Here is a 14,124-nt window from a genome sequence, read left to right as displayed (position 1 = left end):
TAGAGGCCCTGCATGGATTTGAACTCGAGCCGCAGTGGTACAAGACAAGTGTGCTACCACTTTGTCACATGTCTTACATGCTTTGCTCTATCAAATGTATGCTCCTTGGAGAAACTCAACTGGTTCGTCGCGAGTTTTCTGCTGTTTGCCATCCGACTTGGAGTGGAAGTGATATTTGCGCTGGGTCGTTTTTTGTGCCAGCCATTCACTCAGAATAAATAATTGATTTTTAACAAGTATCAACGTCCCATTCAATAAAAGACAGGAGCAATTATCTACATGTTGTCTCACATTATCTGAGATAGTCAATAACATAATCAATTCACCTCGATTTTTCATTCGTATAACATGTGAAAAAATTGAGGTGAAATAGGGCTGATTGGAACTTATTCGTTTTCTTGTTTCAGAGACGAATTTCTCCTAGAAAAGAAGCTATTTAAACTAATATTCTGAGAAAAAAAAAGAACATACCAAAGTTTCTTTCTAAAAGAAGACTCTTTATTTGTTTTTTTCTTTTCTTTTTACAGCTTATTTACATTTTTTTACAATTATAAAGTGGGAGTTTATCAAAACCTATAGGAGAGGGGAAAGACACAGTACCTTGAGGGGTATAAAGAGCCAAACTATTATTTCAGCTTACAGTTTAATCTTCATCACTGTCTGCAGAATCATAATCTTCATTGACATCAATGCTGAATTTGTATTCTTGATCACAACCTAGATAAGCGTCACTCATGAAGTACAGGGTGTAAGTATGATGACCTGAAATGAAAAAGAATAGGAGGAATGAAATAATATCTATCAAGAATTTCTGAGACATGATTAGGACGTCATTTAAGAACTACGTAAAGTAGAGTTATCAAAAAACATTCTGATGCAAATACACTCGATGATTGGGACAACATATTTTCTCTGTCCTTTTTGAATATTTTTTCTGGATTCAAGAGGTGCCTCTCTTACCATTTTAAGCTAGCCGTAAAGTAATGTGCCTGCTGAGAAAAAATGCAATGCGTGAAATTAATCCAAAATATTAAAGTTAAACTCCATGTATCCGGAATTCTTTTCATGGGACACGTTTTGGCTGCATCTAGCAACCATCTTCAACGACTTGATGAAAGAAAATCTGCTTGCAAGACAGTTAAACTTTATTCTTCGACTTCATGCTCTGGTTCAAACCTGATCCTCATTTATTGAGATACATATTAATGTAATGAATACTCTGATTTTCCAATACCCAGTTTCATCACTTCTATCTTTTGCCTGGGTAAACTTCTTTTTTATAAACTTTCCTGAGCATTAGATATTTTTTACATAATTTTATTTTCTCTACAACATAGTTAAAACTCTTGCTTTGAACTTCAAGATAAATAACTTACCAGGATTTGGAGCATTGAAGTCCAACTTGACTTTTGCTTTCTGCTGAAGTGTCAATCTCTTGATGGAAAGTAGTGAATTAGCTTTAGGATCACCAATGACAATCCACCAACCTTCTTCTCTTTTCTGAAATAAAAAGTAATGAAAATACGAGTGAGATGTATTCTTTTTTCTTGAGAATGATTGAGAGCATTTATCCCTTGATACAGATCTGAGAGAGATCTTTAGCAGCGCAAAGCTTAGATTACAGAGATAATCAGTCGAATATGCCTTCATATGACTTTAAATTCATTGCTTAGAAAAATCAGGAGTAAACTTAGCCTTCATGTTTAACAAGATGGATTAAAATAAACAACATTGGAGGTTGTTTGGAAGGTCGAATGGGTAATGATGCAACTTTCTAAGTATCAACTTAAATAAAAATTAGATGGATTTGGCCCGAGTCAGCCTACCTACATTTCCTCCTTGCCTCATTTTCTCTCATGTTTCATTTTTCAACAGGAAGTTAAACGACATAATATCTTGAAACTTTCTGACAATTTTTGATGCATCATCAAGTATATATGAACGAAATTTCAAGTTAGAATTCTACTTAGTTTTCAGTTAAAATAATAAGACATGAGAGGAAATTCTTTTTCTGAATCTGAGGCTTCTGGTTTAGGCTGACTCTGATTAATTTTTTCAAATTAAGATTCAGTACCTGATATTCTTGTAAACAATTTTGACTAATAGAGCTTAGCTTGAAAGGTGGACCTCATTACCTAGGTATGAATAGTCCTTAAAGACAAAATTTTTGATCAAAACAAATATGTGAGCATTTTGATTCTAAACAGGCCAAAACGAGTTCTTTTCACTTGACTAAGCCCATTAAGGTAGACTGACAAACCTACAGGTAGAAGAGGCAGGTTAAATATGGAAACCCACACCGATATTCAGATTCATCAGTTGTTTAGGACCACAACCACAGTTCCTGATACAAGATCAGGATATTAATATGCATTTCACTATTATTAAGGTTTAATCAAATATCAATGAGGAATATTGGTTACTAATCATACCTGTGAGAAGAAGGGTGCAATGACAGGCCCAGTAACTTCATCTTCTCGTTCAAGATTAACAGTGATGTTGACAGGTCGACCGCTTGTTATTTTATCTTTGTTGTTGATCTCATAATTGATATCAATGTTAGGGTAACGGTTACAGAAGTTGGCAACATCTGTCATTTGCGAATCAGTCATTTGTAGAAGTTTAACACGATCTTCATCTTCCAATTCCATGACATCAAATACGGTTTCAACACCCTGTAATGAGAATAAATATAAGATATATGAAAAAATTATAACATGCTCAAAACTAAGCTCATCTAATTTAGTTATCCTGGTCTGATTTCTTCAAATGTTAACTGATGAGATGACTTTAAAGAACAAGCATTTTTCCGACATACTAATTTCAGAGAGGCAAAAACAGTGATTTAGAAACAGCATTTTTAATGTGTGATTTGACGGGGGCTTATCAGACATTCTTCTGAAAATGATAGAGAGGTGATGATTTCTGAAATCTTTCTACCGCCTTTTGTTTCCTATATAATTAAATGTAGAAATTAAATTAAGGAGATTTCTGCTCATCTCCTTTTGCATTATTTTGACTGTATAGAAAATATAAAAACAAAAATTCGTAAATTTCCATTCAAGAATCTGATCTGATAATTAATTCCCATGTGGGTGAAAATGAGTAGAGACTCATCTGAAATTTCCTTACCTTTTCTTGACACCTTTTGATGACTTCTGGTGTGAAGTGCGGTAACTGTTTGAGGTAGGAGTCTTTACTCCACATGGCTTGGGTGACCATCTGCGCAAGTTCCATAGCAGCGACAGCTGGCGAAAGCCATCCATTCGAACTCAGAACATCCACACATGCTTGAATAAGTCTGATTGCCTATTTACAATACAGAAAAAAAAAACATGTTAAAAAAAACACTGAAAACATGTCAGATGTAATATGAGAATTTAAAGCTAATTGCATTAAAAGACAAACATGAGGGAGAAGTGATCATCAAGAAGATATTCCTTCAAGTTTTTTCCATAAGCCTTGTGATGTCAGTTTCTTGCTTCGGTCTGTTTCATCAAATATCCTCACAATATCATCAAATTTGTTGCATTTTTCCTCCATTTTGTTGTCTGGCATACAACAATGAGATTTTCATGGTCTTTGGTTCAAACCCTCATTATGCTTTTTTGCTCTCAAGATATGTTTAGACCTTGAAAGATTTTCAGATAAAAGTTTGAGAAATAGTAAAGCTAATTTCTTATTTAAACTGAAGAGAGTTCGAATAAAATTGTTGGACAAAGGGTGATAGCAGTCTTTGAAGCAGGAACTAAATAACTCAAGATAGAGGTCATGACAGTGATCTATTCAAGAAAGCAAAAGGAGTTGAGTAGATTTACAAAAAAAAAAAAAATAAAATAAATAAATAAAATAAAAGACTGAAGAGGTAAGAAAATAGAAAAAGAGGATACATTATTCAGTTTTTTCTTGTAAAAAGGAAAATATTAACAAGATCCTTTGATTAGAAAGGGCACGCCGCATTCGAACAATTCACATCACCATTGAAAAAATGACTATTTTGTAAAAGGAGAGAGATTATGTTCAGACTAACCTTTGACAAAATCATTTCAGTATCTCCTTGTAGCTCAGGACCTAGTTGAATCCTAGAAAGATGAGCTTGCAACAGAAGATTGGTTTTGATGTGAGGATCATTGAACTTGACAGGCTGGCCGGAACTACTTGTTGGTTTATTTGGCAGTCTTTGCGCAAGACTCTGAAGCAAATTATCTTCTCTGTGTCTGACTGGAACTGCCTCGTACTCTGAAGCATTTGATATGATTTCTAGTAAACCTCTGATCTTAGTCTTGTTATTCAAAGATAATGAGAACAATTCTATAGTTGTATAATTGATGTAATAGTAAGCAGCGATCATTCCTAAATTCAATGGAGTGCAGTCGATTTCCTCTTCTATGCTGATACATTTGGATTGTTCAAGATCCTGGAGTGTATTTTCAACAAGTTCAGATAAATGATCAGAAAGAAGTCTGTGTGTAACTCCTTGGAGGTTATAGTAGTTAGGATTTTGAGTGGTCCGTCGGTACAGGAATGTCCAAGTCAAGTAATCCACAGCGTCCTGCTTGTTTTCAATAGTCTTTGTCACAATTTCTGCATTGAAATGATCATGCAAACGGTGATCCAGATGGCTCTCTACAGGCAATGGTTCATTTAGGAACTTCATGAAAAAGTCCTTCTTTGAGTTTTGAGTCATGAGAATGCATTTGGCATCATTGTGTTCGAGAGGTTTGTTGGCACGACCTACCATTTGAATAACATCTGTGATTGGATAGTCTTCATACGCATGGATTTTTCCATCATAATACTGAGTGTCCATGATTATTACTAAATAAGCAGAGATGGTAAGACTCCAACATAGATTTCTTGTAACAACTGCTACTTGAATTGCGTTTGTTTCAAACAACTGCTCTATTAGCTGCCTGTCACTATGCGAAAGACCCTCATGCATGTATGCGACGCCATATGGTAAAGTCTCTTTTAAAGTATTGTCTGAGATACGAGCCAAAAATGGCTTGATGTCTTCATCTTCTGCATAAAAGAATCTCTTAGGTTGGCCTTCAGCGGCAGCGTAAGTTAGAATACTAATAGCGGTACGCCGAACTTGTTTCCTTGTTGGTGCAAAAATGATGACAGGTTTGTCTGAACTGTGTTTCGCAATATTATTATAAACTGGTCTTTGCATTGCTATCAGTCGAGATGCATTGTGAGTAATATTGAAGCCTTGTATGTGAAGTTCTAGTGGGATTGGCCGTACACTTGGATGGAAATTGAACATGGAGTTGGGCGAGCAAGCTAACCACTGAGCGAGATCACGAGCATCAGCAACAGATGCAGAGAGGGCGATTATTCTGATTTGTTTTTCCATCTGTGCAGACATGTACCGCATACGAGAACAAACAACCTCCAGCACAGGGCCCTCTTCGCCACCTATTAGCTGAAGTTCATCAACAATAAAAAGATGGATGTTTTGAACGTTCTTACGCTGTTTCCACCTTCGTGACAACACATCCCACTTTTCAGCCGTTGTGATGACAATTTGACACTTAGGCAACAATTTCAAATCTGTTGCTGTCTCTCCTGTCAGAAGAACTACTTTCTGACCCAACAACGTGCCGAATTTCTGTTGCCATTCTTCATAGACAATTTCTGCTAGAGATTCTTGGGGCACTAAATAAACACAGCGTCCTTCAGGATTTTGCGACAGTAAACGAAGGATGGCAAATTCTGCTATAGTTGTTTTACCTGAGCCAGTAGGTGCTCCAACAAAGACATTGTCGTCACTGTTGTAGACTGCATTGAAAACTTGCGTCTGAATTGGATTAAACTGTGGGAATTTTTCTTGATATAAAGATTCAAATTGACTGTTCCTAAGAGCAGTGATAGGTAGAGGCTGCAAGTCTAGCAACTCTGTGGGAGGTAAGTTCTTTTCAGGCAATATAAGATGTCTGAAAGACACTGGAAGTTGTGTTTCCGCACCGATCCAACGATCAGAAACTATTCTGAGGAAATACTGCGGAGGGAGGGGCTCGAAAACTGGAATGAAGAATTTGACAATATGTTCATCAGCTTGATACTTCGCCTTTAGAAGGAAAAATTCATGATGAAGGATAACTTCTGAATCCACATCTTCAACCATGATCCAAAACGCTTCGGAAGAACCATGCACCTTATCTTCCCAAACAAAGTCGGGAGTAATTGTCAATTCAACTTTCAGGGTGGATCTCGTGATTGGTTGAATGTGAGTAGACAATTCGAGTTTAGGGAACTGGTGGATGTATTTGTGAATAGTTTTTCCTAATTTGGGAGCACGAACAAGTTCTCCAAGTTCATTTGGTCCCAGATCATACAGACGTTCCCATGGTAAGTTCTTTTTCTCGATTTTCTTGATTATTTCTTCCGGCATTTTTCTGAACTGCCTTAAAGGTAACATTGACTGCCACATTCGACGATCGACCATTTTGCACAAAGATAAGGTTTTATCTGCGAGTTGAGCCCAGCCACGATGAAGTACAATTTCAAAAATTGCCCGCAGAAGACGACATGCTGACTGCGTTATGTAAACCATGTCCGACATAAGTGCGAATCCTTCCAGTTTCAGCTGTGAGATGTATGCTTGTAAAAGAACATTAACTTTTGCGCTTGCTTCCTCCATGCTTTCTTTAATGGGAATAGGAACTCTTTCCATCAACTTTTGAAGCTCCAACTTTTCCTCCTCCCGCACAGTAATGTTCCTGAATTCACTAGACAGTGAAAACACGCGGAAAAGTTCAATTTCACTCAATGTTGGTTTCAACAGCTGATTATAAGTAGCCATGGTTTCATTTGTGCAATAATAGTAACTTGCAATACGACCTAATTCAGTGACTTGGAAGTGTCCTGTTTTACGCTCGTATTTGATGAGACCACTCCTCTCAAGGTGCAAAGCAGCTGTGTGAACAAGATCAGCCCTGTGCTGTTCTAAAAGAGGATCTTTTGCAAGAGTTTCTTGAGATATGCCATAAAGTGAGGGAGCGCGCAACATTCGAACAAACAGGTATGTGTAACCAAGCCATTTAACAGCCTCTTTCATGTTCTGGACAGAACCTAGGACTAATTCAGCATTTAACATATCTGGAAGCTTTGTGACAAACTGAGACTCAATGGGCAACTGTTGGTTAAGTAGCGACAAGTAATACTGCAACTCACTATGATTGGTTATGAGGATACCTTCACCTTTTGTGTCGTATTGAGGTCTTCCAGCACGTCCTAACATTTGAAGGACATCAAGAGCGCTGAGTTCTACCCATCGTCCTTTTTCAGGGTTGTAAATCTGTGTTCCTTTAATAATGACTGTATGCGCTGGCAAATTGACACCCCAGGCGAGAGTAGCAGTTGAGACTAGTACTTGCACATGTCTATCTGCGAACAAGTCTTCAACAAGAGTACGATCGACACGTGACATACCAGCATGATGCATGGCAAAGCCATAAGGTAATAGCTCGCGTAATTCATTGTTCTTGACTTGCTCTGCTTCAGTGCGCAATACTTCAGTTGAAGCAGAACCTTCTCTTAAGAATAAACCTAATGTATCCTTTTCTAAACACATGTCTCTTATTGCGCGTGCAGTCTTGCCAGTTTCTTTGCGGGAATGGACAAAAATTAAAACTTGGTTTTTACCAGCGTGTTGGATGACTTTCTCATAAACAATTTCATTCATCATCTGGAACCTTTTAAGTGCTTTCTTTTCAGTGACTCCAATGTACTGTTGTTCAAGGGCGACAGGACGGAAGCTGTTATCGAAATAATAAAGTCCTTTGTCAACTCTCAGGAAGGTGGCTACATCCCGATAATTCGGCAAGGTAGCAGAGAGACCCACGATACGAACATCTTCTTTGGTTGTTTCAATGTTACGAATTGTACGTACGACGATTGACTCTAGCACTGGGCCTCTTTCATCGTGTAACAAATGAACTTCATCAATGATTATAAGTCGAACCAACTGTATAAAAGAGTTATCACCACCTTTTCGTGTGATAATATCCCACTTTTCTGGAGTGCAAACAATGATCTGGGTTGCTTCAATCTGTTCTCTTGTTAACTGATGATCACCAGTCAATTCTGAAACGGTTAGGTTATATGAACTCAGTCGCTTGCTGAAACTTCCAACCATTTCCTGCACAAGTGATCTCATAGGTGCAATGTAAATTATTTTAAATTCATCTGCATTTATGGAGCCATCTGCGTTTATATGTTTTCCAATTTCTCGTAACATTGTCAATAAGGCTACGTTTGTTTTTCCAGCACCGGTAGGGGCACAAAGCAAAAGGTTCTCATCTGATTCCAGGGCTGTTTTGTAAAGTTTGCTCTGAATTCTATTGAGCGTTCTAAAATCTTCAAATGCTGGCTGTACATAACGAGGTAATGTATCAATTGCAATGAGTTGCTCGTCCGCACCAAATGGTTTTGGTTTTAAAGCTGGAACATGGACTTCCTCATAACCTTTCTTTTGTTTCCTATAAGATCCATCTGGTAGTTGACACCGTTTATTCGACATAAAATGAGATCCTTGTGCAAAGGCAAGATCTTCAAGATCCACCATTTGTCTGTTACCGGCAACAACTGCACTGTTTGTTGCTTCATCCTCTTCCTCTTCATGATCTAAGTTTCGAGATGAGCCTCTGTACCTCCCACTTTCTTCTTCGTCTTCAGTTTTACCTATAAAATGAACAGTAATTATTAGAGACCAATCTTAATCTGGATTATAAAATAATACAAATTTACCTATAAGCCCGAACGCTATACTTTTCACTCTATAACCCTTGCTTTATCCAGCTTGTCACTTGTGCAAAATCGCCTCTTTCTCTCTTTGACTGTCAGGTGCTCTTATCTGCACTCTCTCCTCCTATTCTCTCTCCCTTCATATACCTCAGACCTACTATGTAAGAAAATGAAATTCTCTAACATTTATGGATGCAATTACCTTTCCTAACTCTTTATGGTTTTTTCCAGTTTTTCACCTCAGTAAACAATCTGGTATCAAAATAAAATTGAGAGAGGAAGTTTTTATGACTGAGTATGACTCTTCCATTGGTTAAAGAATTTTGACTGGCAGAGAAAAAATTCTAGTCACAGTTCAAAAGGCATGGACAGAAGTACCTGTATCAAGTTGTTTGAGAATCCGTTGCAGAGCGGGGTCTTGGTTCATTTTCTCTCTTAACTCTTGACGTTCAGCTTCGCTTTGAGATGAGGCTAAAAGTGTACAGTACAGAATCATGTGCCAGTGTTTTTTGAGGATCCTGATGAAATCGAAACAATCATAACCCAATAATAAGACCAGCCGATTCTCACAATCTCTGTCGTCTCCTGCACTTTGCAAAATTTCTAAGACTTCAGCAGCTCTAGATTGAGATACCATAGCATCATCATAGAAACGTGATAGATTTCTTTGAAGCCAATATGCATCAATGTCTCGCGGATGGAGGGTCCTTTCTTTTTTGTTGGTAACTGCCTCCCCTCCAGTTAGCTAGAGAAACAGAAGAAACACACTTTCAGTAAAAAATTCAAAAAATTTATTAGAAATAATAAATGCTGTATAATATTGCAGTACTGGAACCCTTAGACCACTGTTTGCGAAAAAATAAGCAGTGTGTGTGTTGCTTAGGTACCATTAAATTGAATATTACTGGAAAAAATGGGACATAAGCCAATTACTAATGCACAAATACAGAACTTGACTGATAAATGAGTCACTACTCTTGATGTGAACTGGAACTTAATGTTCGATGTTTTCTCTTCAAAATCTAAAGTAGAAAATGATTCACTCAATGAGAAGTTTTGAAATCAACTACCAAACAAGATTAAAAATTATTTTTGACATAAGTCAAATGACAGTTACTTTTCACATCTGACGTCATTTGTACTTTTGCTGTTCGACCAATGTTAACTGTAAACGCGTACATCTTATTTAGGAGTTGATTCAAAGACTTTCTGTTGTGTGATTTGTTTTTCTCGTGGAATTTTAAAGAAAAAACATGCTGTGTCGTGCATTCATACCTTGCCTAGAGGTTCATTAGGAATTGAGAAATGATGATCAATACACTAATAGACAAAGTGCAAATTTAATGATTCATAATAATACATGTTTTTTTTACATTAATTTTAAGTGAAACACAATTTTTAAAATGAAAATTGCTGAAAGTAACTCCTAACAAAGATATTAACGTTGATTGATGCGTAAAGCCAAGATTCCGTTTAAAATTTGCTACTTGGTCATTTTTGCAAAATGGCAAAACTCCACCATAAAGACAAGAGTCAGAAAAGCAAATAAAGTCATTAGTAGAGTAATGAGCATGAATTAGCGACTAAAAAGTTAAGAGGTAGTTAGTTTCTTACATTTTCGGCATGGATGGCTCTCATAGAGGCTTCTTCTCCATCTTCTTCCATCTCTTCTCCACCTTCTCTCACTTCTCCATATACATCTTCATTGTCTTCTTCCTCACTGGATTCAAACTGTACATTGATACCGTATGTTTCATCGATTTTTTCATCTAAGAAAAACAAAAGAGAAAATATCACAGTGTAAATGACTAAGAGTATAGGAAAATGTCTAATTAAATTAAGTATAAGATATGGACCAGGAAAAAAATGTTTTAAAATGCTTCAATTCACCAAATATTCATCAGCTCTACATCTTGGGCAACATTATTTTTCACAATTCAATTACAATAAGTTTATGGATTAAAGATCCATTAAAAGTGAGAGGGGACAAACATATGTTGCTTTATGGCACTCTCTTGCGCTCTACGCCACCTAACCACCATTGTTCTCTATCAAATTACCATTTCTGCTTGAATCTCATCCATCCAACCTTTCACTGGGCGCCTTCTGTGCCTTTTCCTCAGAGGAAGTAAACCTAGGACCTTTTTTGGCAACCTGTTTCCTGCCATTCTCTGATCATGAAAATATCATACAAGTTGCTTTGTCTTAATATCATACATGGTGGACTGTTTAGCATCCATGATCTTCCCTCTCATTCTTGATGCAATCTCTTCTGAAAATACCAGCCGATCTATGCCAAAGGTCTGACTCTGAAATTAATCCAACTTAGTTGATATTATTTTTTGTAACAATACAGTTCAGTCAACGGAGGAAAATTAATTTTTGGTGCAAGATATGGTCAAACTGTGTATAAGGTTATGGAAACAATTTGTAAAAAAAAGCTATACCTGAAACTGTAACTTTGTCGTCGGTTCCAAAATCAGTGATTTTCTTCCCAAGGTTAACTAATAGAGCAAATCTTTCATCAGTTAAAGGGCCCAAAAGTGACTCTGTTTCCCTTTTCTTCTCACGCTCTTTAAGACGATCATTTTTTAGAACTGCAAGAACTTCATCAGCTGCTCCACATAATATGTCTCGAGGCTGTGGATCAAAATAATAAAAGGAAATTAATAAGATGCAAAAAGCAGGGGCAAAAATAAGACCTGAGTCAATGAAGTACGGATAAAAAAATCGATGATCAATCAAAAATTTGCGCAAAGATATTCCGAAAGAAAACATGTTCCTACTGATGGAAATCCTAACCAAAATTTATAAATTTAGTTCTGAAGTCCGCTTTGTGATTTTTGCTCTGGGCTCTCGTTTGAAAATAAGGTATGTTTCATTTTGGTATATATTATAAGATGACATATTTATTTTGGGCATAACTTTCAAGTTTTAAAATAAAGTCTCAGGGCACATTGACTAGATATCTCTTAATCTATAAATACAAAGATTCTGTTACGATGAAAGCATTGAATTATTATTGGTGACTAAAATAATATTATTCACAATAATACTTGTTAGAAATACAGAGGGCCAAATCTATAGAGATAATACAGAAAAAAATTGAAATTCTATAATTACTGTCAGGATGTCAATGCACAAGATCACATAAATTATTACCTGATCTCCGAGTGCTTCTTGAATAAAACTTAATAAAATTTCATATGTCTGCCGAGTTTCTTGTGTCTTTGGTTTGTAGATGATACCGACCATTTCATGGACACTTTCTGACAGAAGAGTTGCTCCTTTCATTCTAGTAAAGTCATACTGAGCTTCATCTCTCTTTTGACGCCTGTGATATAGAATATGAAAAGGAGAAATTAAAATGTGCACAAAGTCAAACAAAGGTTTCTGATGACTTTAAAGTAAAAAATTTTTGAGTAAACCTTCAGCTAGAAAATATTATAGCTCAAAAAACTACACGAGGTGGAGAAACTTTATTTCACATTGTTAACGCCTTAACTGCCTCCACCGGTTTAGATATTGTTGGTAATATCACTTTACAACTTTCTAAGGTAAAACAGAGAGGATTGATTCAAACGTAGTACAAATTTGAAATTCACTGATCAGAACAAGTCTACTAAGATGGTTAAACATGAGTTATTTATTGTTAATGAATGACTGCTCAAAGTGGAATAAATAATATTTCGTATAAAATCTACACTGGTATACAATTAATTGTGGCAGTCTTCACACGTTACTATTACATCTTTTCTGGAATTTATGACTGAGGCGAGTTACATGAGAAGAAAAAGAGATTGAAAAAGAGAACCACGTTCAACTTTTTTAATGATAGACTTACTTGACTTTTCTTTCTTCTGCTTTGATAGGCTTCCTCCTTTCAAACCTATCTCCCATCCGAGTGCCATCCAGCTTGCCGACCAATGATAAAACTTCTCCTGTCGCTTCATCACGACTTCGTCGTTCAATAAGACGGATGTCAGCTTGTAAGACTAAATTGGAGTTCTGTCAAAAATTAATTAAAAATTATAAAAAATATTGATACTTAGTGTATTTAATATTATCCTGGTGGGTGCTATACATCAGCTGAGCATATCAAATATTCTTTATTAATTTGATAGTCCGTATTGCTATAGATGCAGAAGGTTTTTGAGCTTACCATTCTTCAAAGTGGCTCCCCCCTTACAAAAGCCTTTTTTGCTCAGAAATTTTCAGAAGATGACCTTTTTGCGGCTCATATGGTACTTAGTACTATGATATGTTCTCAGTAGCTTGCTCCAATTTCGCAACAAAAACCAAGATTTTTCCTACAGTTTATCAAAAAATAACTCAATTTGGACAGCTTTTTTCTACTGAAATCCGCTATTAAAGCCATCCCATTTATGCAAATGACCAATCGCTACCCACCTGGTGGCGTGGTGGTCGCAGAAGTTTTCGCAGCCCTGAGTCTAGCCAAATTCGAGCAACAGGTAAGGTGGAGGAAAACCTACTTGGTTTTGCAGTAAAGTTTAGTAAAAAAAGGGTGTATTGGCTGTCGCACTGTCGAGTTTGCAGATTATCTAGTCTATGATGACTACGATAACGTTTTCAGAGCAACCCCTGACATCCAGCAAACGCACGCAGGAGATAATAGAAATTTAGAGTTTAAAGATGAAACACTTTCTCGGTTACAATGCCATTTTACATGCTTTGAAATTTAAGAGTGTCGTCTCATTTTCATTCAGCTGCCAGTCAAGCACCCATTTTAGAAGCATTCTTGCATTACCTGATCATCATTAGGTTAGTCGTGAACCAATTATTCAACAAACCAGCAATCTCTCCCACTACCTGTATGGGTGTACATGACGAAAATAGCTTCTTTAAACGGCAGCACCAGAATGAGGCCGTGCTGTGAAAAACAATGCACCCCTGCAAGAAAAAGTGGCAAAGTTTGTGGCGAGTTAGCGGTACAACTTTCTGCGACCTGCGTAGGTTCTTGGAAAGCGCTGCTGAAGGTGCCACTTTACCGCACACATAATACGGAGTGACGGATTAATTGATCATCCATAGTATCTAAGATTTTGCATTACTGACGGAAAAATAGGTACATACCGCTTTGTATTCGTACTGCTGCTGACGGGCCGCTGCGTCTGCCATGCTTCCGGCTGTACCTACACGGGAAAGTGAACTAAACTACAGGACAATGTATGAGTTATTTGAGTCTTAAAGAATAGAAATGCTGGGATGGAACGGAGTAGTCACTAGATTGATGGAGAGTTTTTGTACATGTTTAAAAATATAAAATTATTCACGTTCAGCATCGTTGTGCGGCTTGTTTACATGGTACTGCCATCTTGAAAATCGTTTGTGACGTCACGAAGAGAATTGTTT

At 36.9% G+C, this 14,124-nt stretch overlaps 1 protein-coding gene across 1 annotated transcript; it reads right to left on the bottom strand.

Annotated features, from left to right (window-relative positions):
- Positions 1–476: 476 nt before the first annotated feature.
- Brr2 (U5 small nuclear ribonucleoprotein l(3)72Ab) lies at positions 477–14,081 on the bottom strand. The gene is made up of 11 exons (XM_019051597.2): positions 13,846–14,081; positions 12,596–12,759; positions 11,914–12,085; positions 11,199–11,391; positions 10,366–10,520; positions 9,130–9,496; positions 4,031–8,688; positions 3,133–3,309; positions 2,433–2,675; positions 1,377–1,500; positions 477–762 (listed from the first exon to the last, which is right to left on the bottom strand). The coding sequence occupies exons 1-11, from the start codon at positions 13,888–13,890 to the stop codon at positions 644–646; spliced, it is 6,417 nt and encodes a 2,138-aa protein (XP_018907142.1). The 5' UTR covers positions 13,891–14,081; the 3' UTR covers positions 477–643.
- Positions 14,082–14,124: the final 43 nt, after the last annotated feature.

This window comes from Bemisia tabaci, chromosome 4 (genome assembly GCF_918797505.1).
Source record: "Bemisia tabaci chromosome 4, PGI_BMITA_v3".
In the NCBI taxonomy this organism is placed as follows: domain Eukaryota; kingdom Metazoa; phylum Arthropoda; class Insecta; order Hemiptera; family Aleyrodidae; genus Bemisia; species Bemisia tabaci.
The sequence above is the reverse complement of the archived record's forward strand: the minus strand, read 5'-3'. Positions and strand labels throughout refer to the sequence as shown.